This window comes from Mustelus asterias, chromosome 31 (assembly GCF_964213995.1).
Source record: "Mustelus asterias chromosome 31, sMusAst1.hap1.1, whole genome shotgun sequence".
NCBI lineage: Eukaryota > Metazoa > Chordata > Chondrichthyes > Carcharhiniformes > Triakidae > Mustelus > Mustelus asterias.
This window is the reverse complement of record NC_135831.1, coordinates 2,119,413-2,137,376: the sequence shown is the minus strand read 5'-3', so window position 1 is coordinate 2,137,376 and position 17,964 is coordinate 2,119,413. Positions and strand designations below refer to the sequence as shown.

The following is a 17,964-nucleotide window of genomic DNA, read 5'->3' as shown; positions in this document are numbered from 1 at the left end:
GGCAACTTGACGGAGACATGAATAGGACGGGAATGGAAGGATATGGACTCTGTAAGTGCGTACGGTTTTAGTTTAGACTGGCATTATGACCGGTGCAGGCTTGATGGGCCGAAGGGCCTGTTCCTGTGCTGTACTGTTCTTTAATCTTTGTACTTACTCTCAGTAATATACTCATCCTCAAAGGGCATCGGTTTCACCACTGGAGCAGCCACTGTCGGAGCAGGAAACAGAGAATTAGAAGGGTGACTGAGTTCCAATACCCACCACCCAATCACCACACACGCCCCGCAGGTAATGTCACTGGGCTAGTGACCCAGACTGAGACCCCACAGACCTGGGTTCAAATCCCATCAGGGCAACTGGTCGGGTATAAGTTCCATTAATAATCGGAAATTATAAATTAGTCTTGGAGACAGTGACCATGAAACCATTGTCAGAAAAACCCATCTGGTTCACTCATGTCCCTTTAGGGAAGGAAATCTGCCGTCCTTACCCGGTCTGGCCTACACGTGAGTCCAAAGTCACAGCCAATGTGGTTGACTCTCAACTGCCCTCTGCAATGGCCGAACGAGACACTCAGTTCAAGGGGGAATTAGGTCTGGGAGTAAATGCCAGGCCCAGCGACGCCCACAGCCCACGAACGAATCATCAGAAAATATTGTGGGACTGGATCTGGAGTGTGGGATAGACTGGCTGGATCTTGGATTGTGGGAATGGCAGCAGGGTGAGGATGGACACAGACTGTGGGCTGGCTGATCTCGGAGTGATGGACAGACCTGGAGTGAGTGAGTGAAGGGACCCAGAGTGCAGGACAGATCCAAATTGTGGGACAAGGACGCAGAGCGTGGGACAGAGAGAGAGAGGGTGGGATGGAGAGAGAGTGGGACAGAGAGAGAGTGGGACAGAGAGAGTGGGGGGGCGGGGGGGGAGGGGGCGGGCAGCGGGCAGAGAGTGGGATGGACAGAGAGTGGGATGGACAGAGAGTGAGATGGAGAGAGTGTGAGATGGAGAGAGTGTGAGATGGAGAGAGTGTGAGATGGAGAGAGTGTGAGATGGAGAGAGAGTGGGATGGAGGGAGTGTGAGATGGAGAGAGTGTGAGATGGAGAGAGTGTGAGATGGAGAGAGAGTGGGATGGAGGGAGTATGAGATGGAGAGAGTGTGAGATGGAGAGAGTGTGAGATGGAGAGAGTGTGAGATGGAGAGAGAGTGGGATGGAGGGAGTGTGAGATGGAGGTAGTGTGAGATGGAGAGAGGATGAGATGGAGGGATAGTGAGATGGAGAGTGTGTGGGATAGAGGGAGTTTGGGATGGAGAGAGTGTGGGATGGAGGGAGTTTGGGATGGAGAGAGTGTGGGATGGAGGGAGTGTGAGATGGAGAGAGTGTGGGATGGAGAGAGTGTGGGATGGAGGGAGTTTGGGATGGAGGGGGTGTGAGATGGAGAGAGTGTGGGATGGAGAGAGTGTGGGATGGAGAGAGTGTGGGATGGAGAGAGTTTGGGATGGAGAGAGTTTGGGATGGAGGGAGTTTGGGATGGAGGGAGTGTGGGATGGAGGGAATGGGAGAGAGTGGGATGGAAGGAGTGTGGGATGGACAGATTGTGAGATGGAGGGAATGGGAGAGAGTGGGATGGAGAGAGTGTGAGATGGAGAGAGTGTGGGATGGAGAGAGTGTGAGATGGAGAGAGTGTGGGATGGAGAAAGTGTGAGATGGAGGGAGTGTGAGATGGAGAGAGGATGAGATGGAGGGATAGTGAGATGGAGAGTGTGTGGGATGGAGGGAGTTTGGGATGGAGAGAGTGTGGGATGGAGAGAGTGTGGGATGGAGGGAGTGTGAGATGGAGAGAGTGTGGGATGGAGAGAGTGTGGGATGGAGAGAGTGTGGGATGGAGAGAGTGTGGGATGGAGAGAGTGTGGGACGGAGAGAGTGTGAGATGGAGAGAGTGTGAGATGGAGAGAGAGTGGGATAGAGGGAGTGTGAGATGGAGGGAGTGTGAGATGGAGAGAGGATGAGATGGAGGGATAGTGAGATGGAGAGTGTGTGGGATGGAGGGAGTTTGGGATGGAGAGAGTGTGGGATGGAGAGAGTGTGAGATGGAGAGAGTGTGGGATGGAGAGAGTGTGGGATGGAGAGAGTGTGGGATGGAGAGAGTGAGCGATGGAGAGAATGTGAGATGGAGGGAATGGGAGAGAGTGGGATGGACAGAGTGTGAGACGGACAGAGTGGGAATGCACTCACTGCCCTGGGCTGATGACCAAGCCTCGGGTTTTGGGTTTCAGGGAGCTGGGTGAAGTTTGGTGATGAAATCTGAGAGAGAGAGAGAGAGTCAGTGGGGAGTTGCTGCCTCTGGAAGAAGCGCAGGTCAGAGTCCTGGGCAGGGAGAGTGGGGTCCCGAATTGGACCCGAATGGGAGAGAGTGGGATGGACAGAGTGTGAAACTCATACTCCCTCCATCTCACACTTGGCGAGAAAGCAGCAGAATCCCAGTGCTCCAATTGGAGTGGCTCCAATCTTTAACAAAGCGGGATTGAAATCCCTGGGGACCCGGGAAGAGAGGAAATGTCCCGACTGGGAATCCCAGTGGGAGTGAAGTTGATACAGGAAGAGCCCCATGCGGGGAAAAGCGACCCCCCTTTTTATTTTGGAAAGAGTGAAAGCAGCTGGAGGGGTTGGATTAGCCTCAGAGCCTTACCTTGTGAAGGGATGAAGATGAAAATGAAGAGGACCACGCTGGAACACAGGACAGTGGTGAGTGTGGCGCAGTGAGTCATTGCCTTCCTGGATCTCACACACCCACTAAAACTTCACACTCAAAATACAAGAGAATGGCTTCGAGGAACAGTCCTGACAATTGCTGCTTCTCCCACTTCCTTCCCAGAGTGTCTGTCTGCCCTCAGCTGGCCACCTTCCACCTCACAATGGAACATGGGGTGTCACAAGAGCCGTCTCCAAGGACAGCCCCATAAACAATGGGACCCCCAACCTTTTCAAATACAAACTCTTACCCCCCCGAACCCCCCCTGGCCAGCACAGGACAGCCCCCGACCCACAAGCAAGTCCCCTTTCCACCTTCCCCAACCACATCCAGATAAAAAGTTCATTCATTGATTAGCGTCACAAGTTAGGCTTACATTAACACCGCAATGAAGTTACTGTGAAAATCTGGATAAAAGCAAATTACTGCGGATGCTGGAAGCTAAAAAACCAAAAGAGAAAATGCTGGAAAATCTCGGCAGGTCTGGCTGATGTTTCGAGTAAGAAGTTTAACAACACCAGGTTAAAGTCCAACAGGTTTATTTGGTAGCAAAAGCCACACAAGCTTTCGGAGCTCCAAGCCCCTTCTTCAGGTGAGTGGGAATTCTGTTCACAAACAGAGCTTATAAAGACACAGACTCAATTTACATGAATAATGGTTGGAATGCGAATACTTACAACTAATCAAGTCTAAATTGAGTCTGTGTCTTTATAAGCTCTGTTTGTGAACAGAATTCCCACTCACCTGAAGAAGGGGCTTGGAGCTCCGAAAGCTTGTGTGGCTTTTGCTACCAAACAAACCTGTTGGACTTTAACCTGGTGTTGTTAAACTTCTTACTGTGTTTACCCCAGTCCAACGCCGGCATCTCCACATCATGATGTTTCGAGTCCAGATAACCCTTTGTCAAAGCTTTGTCTGGACTCGAAACGTCCGCTCTTTTCGCTCCTCACAGATGCTGCCAGACCTGCTGAGATCTTTCCAGCGGTTTCTCTTTTGGTTACTGTGAAAATCCCCCTAGTCGCCACACTCTGGCGCCCGTTCGGGTCAATGCACCCTAAACCAGCACGTCTTTCAGAGTGTGGGAGGAAACCGGAGCACCCGGAGGAAACCCACGCAGACACGGGGAGAACATGCAGACTCCGCACAGCCAGTGACACCCAAGCCGGGAATCAAACCCGGGTCCCTGGCGCTGTGAGGCAGCAGCGCTAACCCACTGTGCCGCCCCCATATAGCTCACCATTCACCCAACTCCTCAAACATCTCCGGGGGGATCTAAATGGGGTTGGTGGGGAGAGGGGGGAATGTGCCTTGTTAAGATTTTAAAAATGGGTGACAGGGAAGCCAGCGTTGGGGGGGGGGGGGGGGGGAGGGGTTTGCTGGATGTATATTCTACATTTTAAAAAAAGTTTATTTTATTAGTGTCACAAGTAGGCTTACATTAACACTGCAATGAAGTTACTGTGAAAATCCCCTAGTCGCCACACTCTGGTGCCCGTTAAAAGTTTATTTCGTAGAGGGCATAGGTTTAAGGTGAGGGGGGGGAAGTTACAAAAGTGTCCAGAGGGGCAACTATTTCACACAGAGGGTGGTGAGTGTCTGGAACGAGCTGCCAGAGGCAGTAGTAGAGGCGGGTACAATTTTATCTTTTAAAAAGCGTTTAGACAGTTACATGGGTAAGATGGGTATAGAGGGATATGGGCCAAATGCGGGCAACTGGGACTAGATTAGTGGTTTAAAGAAAAGGGGTGGCATGGACAAGTTGGGCCGAAGGGCCTGTTTCCATGCTGTAAACCTCTGACTCAAATAGGCTTACATTAACACCGCAATGAAGTTACGGTGAAAATCCCCTAGTCGCCACACTCCAGCACCTGTTCGAGTAACACTAAGGGAGAATTTAGCACCTAACCATCATGTCTTTTGGACTGTGGGAGGAAACCGGAGCACCCGGAGGAAACCCACGCAGATACGGGGAGAACGTGCAGACTCCGCACAGACAGTGACCCCAAGCTGGGAATTGAATCCAGGTCCCTGGCGCTGTGAGGCAGCGGCGCTAACCACTGTGTCACCCCTCCAACCAAGATTAGACCTCCTTCGCTCTCTCTCCCTCTGAAAGGGTTCCACCTAACCTCCGCCAGTGTCAATGACCCCATCCCATAAGACATTTGAAGAATTCCATTCGGCCCATTGAGTCAGCTCCTCCGTTCAATTCCATCGTGACTGACCTGATGTGATAAGTCTTCAACAAAACACAAATTGCTGGAAAATCTCAGTGGGTCTGACAGCATCTGTGGGGAGAGAATCGAGCCAATGTTTCGAGACTGGATGACTCTTTGTCAGAGCTCTGTAGATGACAAAGAGTCATACAGACTCGAAACATTGATTTGTTTCTCTGCCCACAGATGCTGTCAGACCTGCTGAGATTTTCCAGCATTTTCTGTTTTTGTTTCAGATTCCAGCATCCGCAGTAATTTGCCTTTATCCTCAACTCTACTTTCCCACCTTAGGCCCCCATGACCCTGCCGGTTCTTACTGATTTAAAAATCTGTCAGTCAGCCTCGGACATTCTTCCCTCTACTATCCAGGGAGACTGGGTTTGCCTCAAGGATTGATACAAGGCTGTCAACATCAGCATGGTGGCACAGTGGGTTAGCACTGTTGCCTCACAGCGCCAGGGACCCGGGTTCAATTCCCAGCTCAGGTCACTGTCTGTGCGGAATCTGCACGTTCTCCCCGTATCTACGTGGGTTTCCTCCCACAGTCCGAAAGACGTGCTGGTTAGGGTGGATTGGCTATGCTAAATTCTCCCTCAGTGTACCCGAACAGGTGCCAGAGTGTGGCGACTAGGGGATTTTCACAGCAACTTCATTGCAGTGTTAATGTAAACCTACTTGTGACACTAATAAGTAAACTTTAAATGCCCTAAGTTAGCAGGTAAACAGGCTACAGATCAGCAATGATCTACTTGAACAGTGGAACAGACTTGAGGGGCTGAATGGCCTCCTCCTATTTGACATGTTAAAGCTGGGAAGAGTTCCCAAAACAACTCAATTCCTCATGATGCTTCACTGCAAGTTCCTTGTGCCCTGGTGACTTACCTCTCATCCATCAAGCTCACCTCTGACTAATCCTGCGGTCATCCCTTTGGCTTGGCGAACATTTGGCAGATGTTCTGAGGCAGGCTGAAGGTGCATGTGGAGATCGGGGAAGGAGGAGAATTGTAACTAGGAGGCACTCTTCTTGCAGATCTCCAGTGTTTAATCAGTTCACCACTGGGAGCAGTGGCTCCAACCCCCCTGGGCCCTCAGCTCAGGAATTTCCATCCTAGCCCTCTCTCCCCTCCTTCAAGATGGCTTCCTAAAAATTAACCTCCTCAATCAGGTTTTGGGTCAGCCAGGTGGCCTAGTGCCTTTTTGTTTGATAGCCTCTCGGGAGGAACAGGGGCAGCACGATGGTTAGCACTGCCGCCTCACAGCACCACGGGCCTGGGTTCGATTCCCGGCTTGGGGGGATCTAATGGCCCCTTGACAGGGCAGTAGATCTGGAGTCACATGTAGGCCAGACCAACTTAAGGATTTCCTTCCCGAGAGGGTTTTAGTGAATTAGTTTTTACAACAATGGTCACCATTAGACTTTAAATTCCAGATTTGTTTTTTATTGTTCAGCATCGGCTGGGTGGGATTCGAACCCGGGTCCCTGGAGTATTACCCCGGGTCTCAGGATTGCTAGTCCAGTGACAATACCATTGCACCCATCACCTCCCGTCAGTGACTGACTTTATTCATGACCATCTTGCATTGAGGACCTTGCTAGCTTGTGACACAACTTTGTAATTCTTAGTACTCCAATCTCCTTGTTGCTCCCGCCCCCGCACTTACCTTCCGAGTTACGTGACTCCCCTATTCTTCCTGCTCAGATGTATTCCCTCGCACTTATCTGCATTGAACTCCAGACACTGATTTGCCTTCTCAGAACCCGACAGTGCAGAGGGAGAGGCCATTTGGCCCATCGAGTTTGCACCAATCACAATTCCACCCAGACCCTATGCCCCTAACCCCATGCATTTACCCCAGTTAGTCCCCCTGACACTCGGGGGGCAATTTAGCATGGCCAATCCCCCTAACCAGCATATCTTCCGGACTGTGGGAGGAAACTGGAGCAGCCGGAGGAAACCCATGCAGACACGGGGAGAACGTGCAGACTCCACACAGTGACCCGAGGCCAGGAATCGAGCCAAGGTCCCTGGTGCGGTGAGGTAGCAGTGCTAACCACTGCGCTACTGTGCAAATCCTCAATCGGCACCACTTTTGGAGATTCGCTCCAACCAACATCCCACCAGCGAGCCTTGAATCACTCACTGGCACAAGTTCCACTGAAAAATGACCCTCCCAGTCTCTCCAACCTCCTTCAGTCCAACACTGCTCTGAAATTTGTGCTCCTCCAATATTGTCCCTTGAGCATCCCCCCGAATGCTCCACTGATGACAGCTCCAAAGGCACTCACTGAATCTCTCTGCCTCATCTCCTCCGCCAGTGCTAAGGGAAACCTCGCTCTGTAAAGCAAGCTTCTGATCACCTGCCCCAGTATTTCCTCACATGCACTGATGGCAACTGTTCACCAAAATCATATAGCACAGAAGAGGCCCTTCGGCCCATCGCCAACACATTAGAAATGCCTTAACTCCGATCTAATCCCATCTGCCAGCACTTGGCCCATAGCCCTGAATGTGATGATGTGCCAAGTGCTCATCCAGGTACTTTTTAACGGATGTGAGGCATCCCACCTCCCCCACCCTCCCAGGCAGCGCATTCCAGACCCTCACATCCCTCCTAAACCTCACCTTGAACCTGTGTCCCCCCTTGTGACTGACCCGTCAATGAAAGCAAACAGCTGGTCCCTATCCACGCCCCTCATGATCTTGTTCACCTCAATCAGGTCGCCCCTCAGTCTTCTCTGCTCCAAGGAAAACAACCTCAGCCTATCCAACCTCTCTTCATAAATTACATGTTCCATCCCAGGCAGCATCCTGGTGAATCTCCTCTGCTTCCCCTCCAGTCCAGGTGGTCGCCATTCGGCCCATCGACTCTGCATCAAAAACAACCCCATTCAGACCCTATTCCCGTAACGTCATGTATTTACCCTGCTAATTCCCTCTGACACTAAGGGACAATTTAGCATGGCCAATCCAACTAACCTGCATATCTTTGGACACTAAGGGGCAATTTAGCATGGCCAATCCAACTAACCCGCACATCTTTGGACACTAAGGGGCAATTTAGCATGGCCAATCCACCTAACCTGCACATCTTTGGACACTAAGGGGCAATTTAGCATGGCCAATCCACCTAACCCGCATATCTTTGGACACTAAGGGGCAATTTAGCATGGCCAATCCACCTAACCCGCACATCTTTGGACACTAAGGGGCAATTTAGCATGGCCAATCCACCTAACCCGCACATCTTTGGACACTAAGGGGCAATTTAGCATGGCCAATCCACCTAACCTGCACATCTTTGGACACTAAGGGGCAATTTAGCATGGCCAATCCACCTAACCCGCATATCTTTGGACACTAAGGGGCAATTTAGCATGGCCAATCCACCTAACCCGCATATCTTTGGGGTCTGATGTTGCAATTGTATAGAACGTTGGTTCGGCCGCATTTGGAATACTGCGCCCAGTTCTGGTCGCCACACTACCGGAAGGACGTGGAGGCTTTAGAGAGAGTGCATAGGAGGTTTACCAGGATGTTGCCTGGTATGGAGGGGCTTAATTATGAGGAGAGATTGGGTAAACTGGGGTTGTTCTCACTGGAAAGACGGAGGATGAGGGGTGACCTAATAGAGGTGTATAAAATTATGAAAGGCATAGATAGGGTGAACAGTGGGAAGCTTTTCCCCAGGTCGGTGGTGACGTTCACGAGGGGTCATAGGTTCAAGGTGAAGGCGGGGGGAGGTTTAACGCAGATATCAGAAGGACATATTTTACACAGAGGGTGGTGGGGGCCTGGAATGCGCTGCCAGGCAAGGTGGTGGAGGCGGACACACTGGGAACGTTTAAGACTTATCTAGATAGCCACATGAACGGAGTGGGAATGGAGGGATACAAAAGAATGGTCTAGTTTGGACCAGAGAGCAGCGCGGGCTTGGAGGGCCTGTTCCTGTGCTGTTCTTTGGACACTAAGGGGCAATTTAGCATGGCCAATCCACCTAACCCACACAAAGCTTTGGAGTGTGGGAGGAAACCGGAGCACCTGGAGGAAACCCACGCAGACACAGGGAGAACATGCAAACTCCACACGGTCTCCCGAGGCCAGAATCGAACCCGGTGAGGCAGCAGTGCTAACCACTGCGCCATCGTGCATTTTGCTTGATGATACTTGCGTGAAGCGCCCTGGGAGACGTCTTGCCGTGTTAAAAACCACTACCTTCATGCAAGTCAGCCGAGGGTGGAGGCTTTGCTGAGGGACCTGTAACACCCATGCCAGGGGCCAGTGAGGATTGAAACAGGAATGAAAGAAACAGCTCAGCCATTTAGAAGATGGAAGATCGAACTTTATTTTGGAACTACTTGTATACAAAGCAAACATATTGCACATCAACCAAAAAGAAACAAATCTTTTAAAAAAAAAAAGGAAAAAACAGAAACTTAAAAAAGGGACAAAAACATTTGTAGTTTGGGTTCTCGTACACAAGACAGAATGGAGACAGGAAAGCAACCCCTTCAGATTGCCGGATTTGCCCCGGTTTCCCTGTTCAGAGTGTAAGAAACAGATTCAAATTTACACCGTAAAACAGTCTCAAATTATCCTTTGAACTGCTGAAGATGCAACGGTCGGCAAAAAGAAAATCATTGTAAAAATCTCAATACCGAAAGAAAATGACTTCGTCCTTGGTACCCAACTAGCAACTGAGACACACAACACATCCCCGCAGGGTCACACAACGGGCGCTTTGCTCAGCTGCTGAGTGCCCATTCCTTTTCCCTGCTCTGGCTGTATTTAGGGGGGAGGCTGCTGCTTTCCACCCGGTTCCTGGAGTGGCTCCCGTCTGCAAATGGGGGCACCGTTTAATCCGTTAAAGGGGAGGGCTCTCCCTCCCTCCCTGGGCACAAGGCTGCCCACCACCAATCCCAGACTTCGCCCTGCGAATAAGCAAACACCACTCACCCGCTTTGCATGCCCCCCCCCCCAAACCAAACTGGTACTCTGCCAACACATTGAGTTACCGCCTCACCGGGGGCTCGAAGACGCCAACCAGCCGCGGATTCTAGTTACTGGCGGCTGGCCTCCTGCGTTAACTGATGTCACAAATATGAAGCTGCGTGTGTCTGCGCGCGCGTGTCTGCGTTCGTGCGTTTGTCAACAGGGCTGCAAAAGTAGCTGATAGAAAAGTAGTAACTAATGGTTGAGAGTTTATTTATTTTTTGCCGTTATGAAGTCTCATGATAGCGCACGCACGGACCATCTCCCGCAGCAAGTATCAAAAACAGAAGTCGCTGCGTGGGTTCAGGCGTCTCACACACACACACGCACTGAGGAAACGTGGGCTTTAGGTTAGTGTGATGCAAGGCTCGAGAGAGAGAGAGAGAGAGAGAGAGAGAGAGATCGGTTTTTAAATACTGTACAGTGAAAATAAATTAACCTTTTAAATGAAGCTGCTTTGTCCAACTCTCATGACAATCTTCGTATCCTCCGCTAACTCTGGAGCCGCCTCCTCTTCTCGGTCCAATCCCCCCGCCGTCCTCCTCCCCACCGCCTTTCCTGCTCCCTCCCTCTCCAGCGCTCCTTCCCTTCCAGTGTTTTTCCTACATTCTAGCCAGCAATGACGGAATCAATTTTTTCTTTCCCCCAGTTATATTAGTTGTTCCTTTTTGTTTCGATTTACTAATCAGTGCAAGTAATACAGACTGCTTTGTTTTTGCACAGCTTCTCCTTACCAAGAAGTGGTTGCATACTCAAGTTTCCTCCTCTTTTTAAAAATTCCTGCAGAATTTTGTGTTTTGTTTTTAAAACGGACAGCTTTAAGTAACCGACACCTTGACTTTGCGCTCTCTTCGACCCACTCCAGTCTCTTCGTTCGAGTATCTCCAACCAAACCTCTCTTTTTAATACATAGATATATATATGTGTGTATATATATATATCTCAGTCACAGACCTCCGCAATCTAAATGTCGGAAAACAAAATCCCAGTTTTCTTTACACTGTAGGAAGGCACAAAATCTTTATTTTAAATGTGGTTTTTTTTTTGTGGTTTTTCTTTTAAATGTGTATTTTTTTTTTTAAATTTCTTCGAACTTTTTAATTAAATCTCAAAAAACAGATACACAGATATATGTTTGAACACCTCCCCTCAAACCTCTGCACGGTGCTGAGGGCACGGGGAGGGCAAGTGCTGTGTCGAGTCGGGTAGTAGTAAGTAGTTACGTAGTATTCAGGTTCCTATCTTTGGCAAGCTTTGACAAGCACTAGAATAAACATGATGCAAGCAGGACTGAGATTCAAAGGGGGGAACAGGCTGCGGCCTTTTAGGAAACGCCATTCACCACAGCCTGCTGCTCGATGCTGGGGCTGGCTTGCTCACAGCTCTGCCCGCGCTCCTGGGAGTCTTTGGACACTAAGGGGCAATTTAGCATGGCCAATCCACCTAACCCGCATATCTTTGGACACTAAGGGGCAATTTAGCATGGCCAATCCACCTAACCCGCACATCTTTGGACACTAAGGGGCAATTTAGCATGGCCAATCCACCTAACCCGCATATCTTTGGACACTAAGGGGCAATTTAGCATGGCCAATCCACCTAACCCGCATATCTTTGGGGTCTGATGTTGCAATTGTATAGAACGTTGGTTCGGCCGCATTTGGAATACTGCGCCCAGTTCTGGTCGCCACACTACCGGAAGGACGTGGAGGCTTTAGAGAGAGTGCATAGGAGGTTTACCAGGATGTTGCCTGGTATGGAGGGGCTTAATTATGAGGAGAGATTGGGTAAACTGGGGTTGTTCTCACTGGAAAGACGGAGGATGAGGGGTGACCTAATAGAGGTGTATAAAATTATGAAAGGCATAGATAGGGTGAACAGTGGGAAGCTTTTCCCCAGGTCGGTGGTGACGTTCACGAGGGGTCATAGGTTCAAGGTGAAGGCGGGGGGAGGTTTAACGCAGATATCAGAAGGACATATTTTACACAGAGGGTGGTGGGGGCCTGGAATGCGCTGCCAGGCAAGGTGGTGGAGGCGGACACACTGGGAACGTTTAAGACTTATCTAGATAGCCACATGAACGGAGTGGGAATGGAGGGATACAAAAGAATGGTCTAGTTTGGACCAGAGAGCAGCGCGGGCTTGGAGGGCCTGTTCCTGTGCTGTTCTTTGGACACTAAGGGGCAATTTAGCATGGCCAATCCACCTAACCCACACAAAGCTTTGGAGTGTGGGAGGAAACCGGAGCACCTGGAGGAAACCCACGCAGACACAGGGAGAACATGCAAACTCCACACGGTCTCCCGAGGCCAGAATCGAACCCGGTGAGGCAGCAGTGCTAACCACTGCGCCATCGTGCATTTTGCTTGATGATACTTGCGTGAAGCGCCCTGGGAGACGTCTTGCCGTGTTAAAAACCACTACCTTCATGCAAGTCAGCCGAGGGTGGAGGCTTTGCTGAGGGACCTGTAACACCCATGCCAGGGGCCAGTGAGGATTGAAACAGGAATGAAAGAAACAGCTCAGCCATTTAGAAGATGGAAGATCGAACTTTATTTTGGAACTACTTGTATACAAAGCAAACATATTGCACATCAACCAAAAAGAAACAAATCTTTTAAAAAAAAAAAGGAAAAAACAGAAACTTAAAAAAGGGACAAAAACATTTGTAGTTTGGGTTCTCGTACACAAGACAGAATGGAGACAGGAAAGCAACCCCTTCAGATTGCCGGATTTGCCCCGGTTTCCCTGTTCAGAGTGTAAGAAACAGATTCAAATTTACACCGTAAAACAGTCTCAAATTATCCTTTGAACTGCTGAAGATGCAACGGTCGGCAAAAAGAAAATCATTGTAAAAATCTCAATACCGAAAGAAAATGACTTCGTCCTTGGTACCCAACTAGCAACTGAGACACACAACACATCCCCGCAGGGTCACACAACGGGCGCTTTGCTCAGCTGCTGAGTGCCCATTCCTTTTCCCTGCTCTGGCTGTATTTAGGGGGGAGGCTGCTGCTTTCCACCCGGTTCCTGGAGTGGCTCCCGTCTGCAAATGGGGGCACCGTTTAATCCGTTAAAGGGGAGGGCTCTCCCTCCCTCCCTGGGCACAAGGCTGCCCACCACCAATCCCAGACTTCGCCCTGCGAATAAGCAAACACCACTCACCCGCTTTGCATGCCCCCCCCCCCAAACCAAACTGGTACTCTGCCAACACATTGAGTTACCGCCTCACCGGGGGCTCGAAGACGCCAACCAGCCGCGGATTCTAGTTACTGGCGGCTGGCCTCCTGCGTTAACTGATGTCACAAATATGAAGCTGCGTGTGTCTGCGCGCGCGTGTCTGCGTTCGTGCGTTTGTCAACAGGGCTGCAAAAGTAGCTGATAGAAAAGTAGTAACTAATGGTTGAGAGTTTATTTATTTTTTGCCGTTATGAAGTCTCATGATAGCGCACGCACGGACCATCTCCCGCAGCAAGTATCAAAAACAGAAGTCGCTGCGTGGGTTCAGGCGTCTCACACACACACACGCACTGAGGAAACGTGGGCTTTAGGTTAGTGTGATGCAAGGCTCGAGAGAGAGAGAGAGAGAGAGAGAGAGAGAGATCGGTTTTTAAATACTGTACAGTGAAAATAAATTAACCTTTTAAATGAAGCTGCTTTGTCCAACTCTCATGACAATCTTCGTATCCTCCGCTAACTCTGGAGCCGCCTCCTCTTCTCGGTCCAATCCCCCCGCCGTCCTCCTCCCCACCGCCTTTCCTGCTCCCTCCCTCTCCAGCGCTCCTTCCCTTCCAGTGTTTTTCCTACATTCTAGCCAGCAATGACGGAATCAATTTTTTCTTTCCCCCAGTTATATTAGTTGTTCCTTTTTGTTTCGATTTACTAATCAGTGCAAGTAATACAGACTGCTTTGTTTTTGCACAGCTTCTCCTTACCAAGAAGTGGTTGCATACTCAAGTTTCCTCCTCTTTTTAAAAATTCCTGCAGAATTTTGTGTTTTGTTTTTAAAACGGACAGCTTTAAGTAACCGACACCTTGACTTTGCGCTCTCTTCGACCCACTCCAGTCTCTTCGTTCGAGTATCTCCAACCAAACCTCTCTTTTTAATACATAGATATATATATGTGTGTATATATATATATCTCAGTCACAGACCTCCGCAATCTAAATGTCGGAAAACAAAATCCCAGTTTTCTTTACACTGTAGGAAGGCACAAAATCTTTATTTTAAATGTGGTTTTTTTTTTGTGGTTTTTCTTTTAAATGTGTATTTTTTTTTTTAAATTTCTTCGAACTTTTTAATTAAATCTCAAAAAACAGATACACAGATATATGTTTGAACACCTCCCCTCAAACCTCTGCACGGTGCTGAGGGCACGGGGAGGGCAAGTGCTGTGTCGAGTCGGGTAGTAGTAAGTAGTTACGTAGTATTCAGGTTCCTATCTTTGGCAAGCTTTGACAAGCACTAGAATAAACATGATGCAAGCAGGACTGAGATTCAAAGGGGGGAACAGGCTGCGGCCTTTTAGGAAACGCCATTCACCACAGCCTGCTGCTCGATGCTGGGGCTGGCTTGCTCACAGCTCTGCCCGCGCTCCTGGGAGTCGTCCGCTGTCTTGGTGGTGGTGCTGCCGCCGTTCGGATTACCGGTGGGGCCGTTGGGCACAGTGCTGGCCTCGTCGCTGGGGTCCGCCCGCTCCTGAGGGGTGGCCAAGCACAAACACTCTGTGACTCCATCTTTTACTACAAACACTGACAGGACGACTCTTCCAGAGAGCTAGTACGGGTATGATGGGCAGAATCACCTCCCCGCCCCCCCGGCTATTTAATTTTTCACTCCCACTGCACCATGGTGGTGTAGCGTTGCTGCCTCACGGCACGGTGGCACAGCGGGTTAGCACTGCTGCTTCACAGCTCCAGGGACCTGGGTTCGATTCCCGGCTCGGGTCACTGTCTGTGTGGAGTTTGCACATTCTCCTCGTGTCTGTGTGGGTTTCCTCCGGGTGCTCCGGTTTCCTCCCACACTCCAAAGATGTGCGGGTTAGGTAGATTGGCCATGCTAAAATTGCCCCTTAGTGTCCTGAGATGCGTAGGTTAGAGGGATTAGCGGGGTAAATGTGTAGGAATATGGGGGTAGGGCCTGGGTGGGATTGTGGTCGGTGCAGACTCGAAGGGCCGAATGGCCTCTTTCTGTACTGTAGGGTTTCTATGGATTCTATGGACTCACAGCGCCAGGAACCCAGGTTCAATTCCCGGCCTCGGGTCACTGTGCGGAGTCTGCATGTTCTCCCCGTGTCCGCGTGGGTTTCCTCCAGGTGCTCCGGTTTCCTCCCACACTCCAAAGATGTGTAGGTTGGGTGGATTGGCCATGCTAAATTGCCCCTTAGTGTCCAAAGATGTGCAGGTTAGGGGGATTGGCCATGCTAAATTGCCCCTTAGTGTCCAAAGATGTGCAGGTTAGGGGGATTGGCCATGGTAAATTGTCCCTTATCCAAAGATGTGCAGGTTAGGGGGATTGGCCATGCTAAATTGTCCCTTAGTGTCCAAAGATGTGCAGGTTAGGTGGATTGGCCATGCTAAATTGTCCCTTAGTGTCCAAAGATGTGCAGGTTAGGGGGATTGGCCATGCTAAATTGCCCCTTAGTGTCAGAGGGACTAGTGGGGTAAATGAATGGGGTAATATGGATCGGGCCTGGGTGAGATTGTGGTCGGTGCAGACTCGATGGGACGAATGATCTCCCTCTGCACCGTCGGGATTCTATGACTCTTCCAGAGAGCCAGCACGGGTATGATGGGCAGAATCACCTCCCCCTGCGATTTATTTTTCACCCCCACTGTTCCGATAGCTGCCGCTGCAACGCCCACACACGACCTCCAGCAACAACACGAGCCGCCAGTGCAGGGGCAGGGAAGGGCTGTGAGGGGCGCTGAACAAGATAGGCTTACCTGTTGTTTTGCCTCTGGTTCCGACGCGGGGGCCCGCTCCGACTGCTCCTTCTGCGTGACGCACTGGCGGCTTTGCGAGTCGGCACGGGAAATGTAATCGGCCACTGTAACTGCGGGAAGAAGCATCTTAGAAATTGCGCTGGCTGAGACTTGTTGCAGCAACGCTGGAAAGGAGAAGCTGGGCTCCTGCTCCTTGGAGCAGCGGAGGTCACGGGCGCAGAGTCACAGAGGTTTACAGCACGGAAACAGGCCCTTCGGCCCAACTTGTCCATGCTGCCCTTTTTAAAAAAAATCCCTAAGCTGCTCCCAATTGCCCGCGTTTGGCCCATATCCCTCGATACCCATCGTACCCATGGAACTGTCTAAACGCTTTTTAAAAGACAAAATTGTACCCGCCTCTACTACTACCTCTGGCAGCTTGTTCCAGACACTCACCACCCTCTGTGTGAAAAAATTGCCCCTCTGGACCCTTTTGTATCTCTCCCCTCTCACCTTAAACCTACGCCCTCTAGTTTTAGACTCCCCTACCTTTGGGAAAAGATGTTGACTATCTAGCTGATCTGTGCCCCTCATTATTTTATAGACCTCTATAAGGTCACCCCTCAGTCTCCTACGCTCCAGGGAAAAATGTCCCAGTCTACCCAGCCTCTCCTTATAACTCAAACCATCAAGTCCCGGTAGCATCCTAGTAATTCTCTTCTGCACTCTTTCTAGTTTAATAATATCCTTTCTATAATAGGGTGACCAGAACTGCACACAGTATTCCAAGTGTGGCCTTACCAATGTCTTGTACAACTTCAACAAGACGACCCAACCCCTGTATTCAATGTTCTGACCGATGAAACAAAGCATGCCGAATGCCTTCTTCACCACTCTGTCCACCTGTGACTCCACTTTCAAGGAGCTATGAACCTGTACCCCTAGATCTCTTTGTTCTGTAACTCTCCCCAACGCCCTACCATTAACTGAGTAAGTCCCGCCCTGGTTCAATCTACCAAAATTGAACCGAGCTCTGCAAAGCTGTAAGGAACTTCGGGGAGAAAGCATTTCCCCGCAGTCGGATAGGGGCTCCCTCTCGCCTCGCGCCCCCCCCCCCCAAACCCCCGTGTCATTCCAATGTGAACGGAGATTTGGCAAACTCACCTGGCTGCCTGTCTCTGCTCAGGGAAGTGTCCAGCCTGTTCCCCCGGTTCCGACGCCTGCGGCTCCGGTTCCTCCGTGGGGGTCTCCCCTCGCTCTCGTCTGGGGGTGGGGGGCAGAAGAGGGAGACAAGCGATGACTCAATTCAGCCGGTTCAACAAAGCCCATCGTTTCATTGCACAGACCAGGAACAATATTCAGCCGGTGACAACTTCCGCTTTAACCTTCTGCTTTTCCATTCCCCAACCACTAACTTTAGAAGCTCTCTCGAATATTCCGGGGCTTACACCACGGATCCGTCCAACATTTAGCCTGAATTTGTGCCTCGACTAACAGATGAATCAGTGGTTAATGTTCACGTTTGACTTTTCGCTCGTCCCGTGAGCTAAAAACTACTAAAAGCTCTGAATGGGTAAAAATTACAGCTCTGCCGTCTCCGGCTAATGGGAAGACGGTTCCATCTTCAACTTAAACCACGGCAAGGAACCCATGGAAATCGCACGGTGGTTAGCGCTGCTGCCTCTCAGCGCCAGGGACCCAGATTCAATTCCGGCCTCAGGTGACTGCGTGGAGCTTACACGTTCTCCCCGTGTCTGCGTGGGTTTCCTCCCACAGTCCGGAAGACGTACTGGTTAGGGTGCTTAATTCTCCCTCAGTGTTACCCGAACAGGCGCCGGAGTGTGGCGACTAGGGGAATTTCACAGTCACTTCATTGCGGTGTTAATGTAAGCCGACTCGTGATACTAATAAATAAATGGCACAGTGGGTTAGCACTGCTGCCTCACAGCGCCAGGGACCCAGGTTCGATTCCTGAGTTGGGTCACTGTCTGTGTGGAGTCTGCACATTCTCCCCGTGTCTGCGTGGGTTTCCTCCGGGTGCTCCGGTTTCCTCCCACAGTCCGAAAGACGTGCTGGTTAGG

General features: G+C 50.4%; 1 protein-coding gene across 2 annotated transcripts in view; it reads right to left on the bottom strand.

Moving 5' to 3' along the window:
- Positions 1–12,580: 12,580 nt before the first annotated feature.
- LOC144481700 (RNA-binding protein FXR1-like) overlaps positions 12,581–17,964 on the bottom strand; it is a 64,012-nt gene continuing 58,628 nt past the window's right edge. Inside the window, exons 14-16 of one of the 2 annotated variants that reach the window (XM_078200842.1) lie at positions 17,048–17,146; positions 15,905–16,014; positions 12,581–14,657 (exon numbers count right to left, since the gene is read on the bottom strand). In XM_078200842.1, coding sequence (XP_078056968.1) covers positions 14,484–14,657; positions 15,905–16,014; positions 17,048–17,146 — 383 coding nt within the window. In that variant the 3' untranslated portion in view covers positions 12,581–14,483. The remainder of the gene's footprint in view (positions 14,658–15,904; positions 16,015–17,047; positions 17,147–17,964) is intronic. The other variant, XM_078200841.1, reaches the window with a different exon arrangement.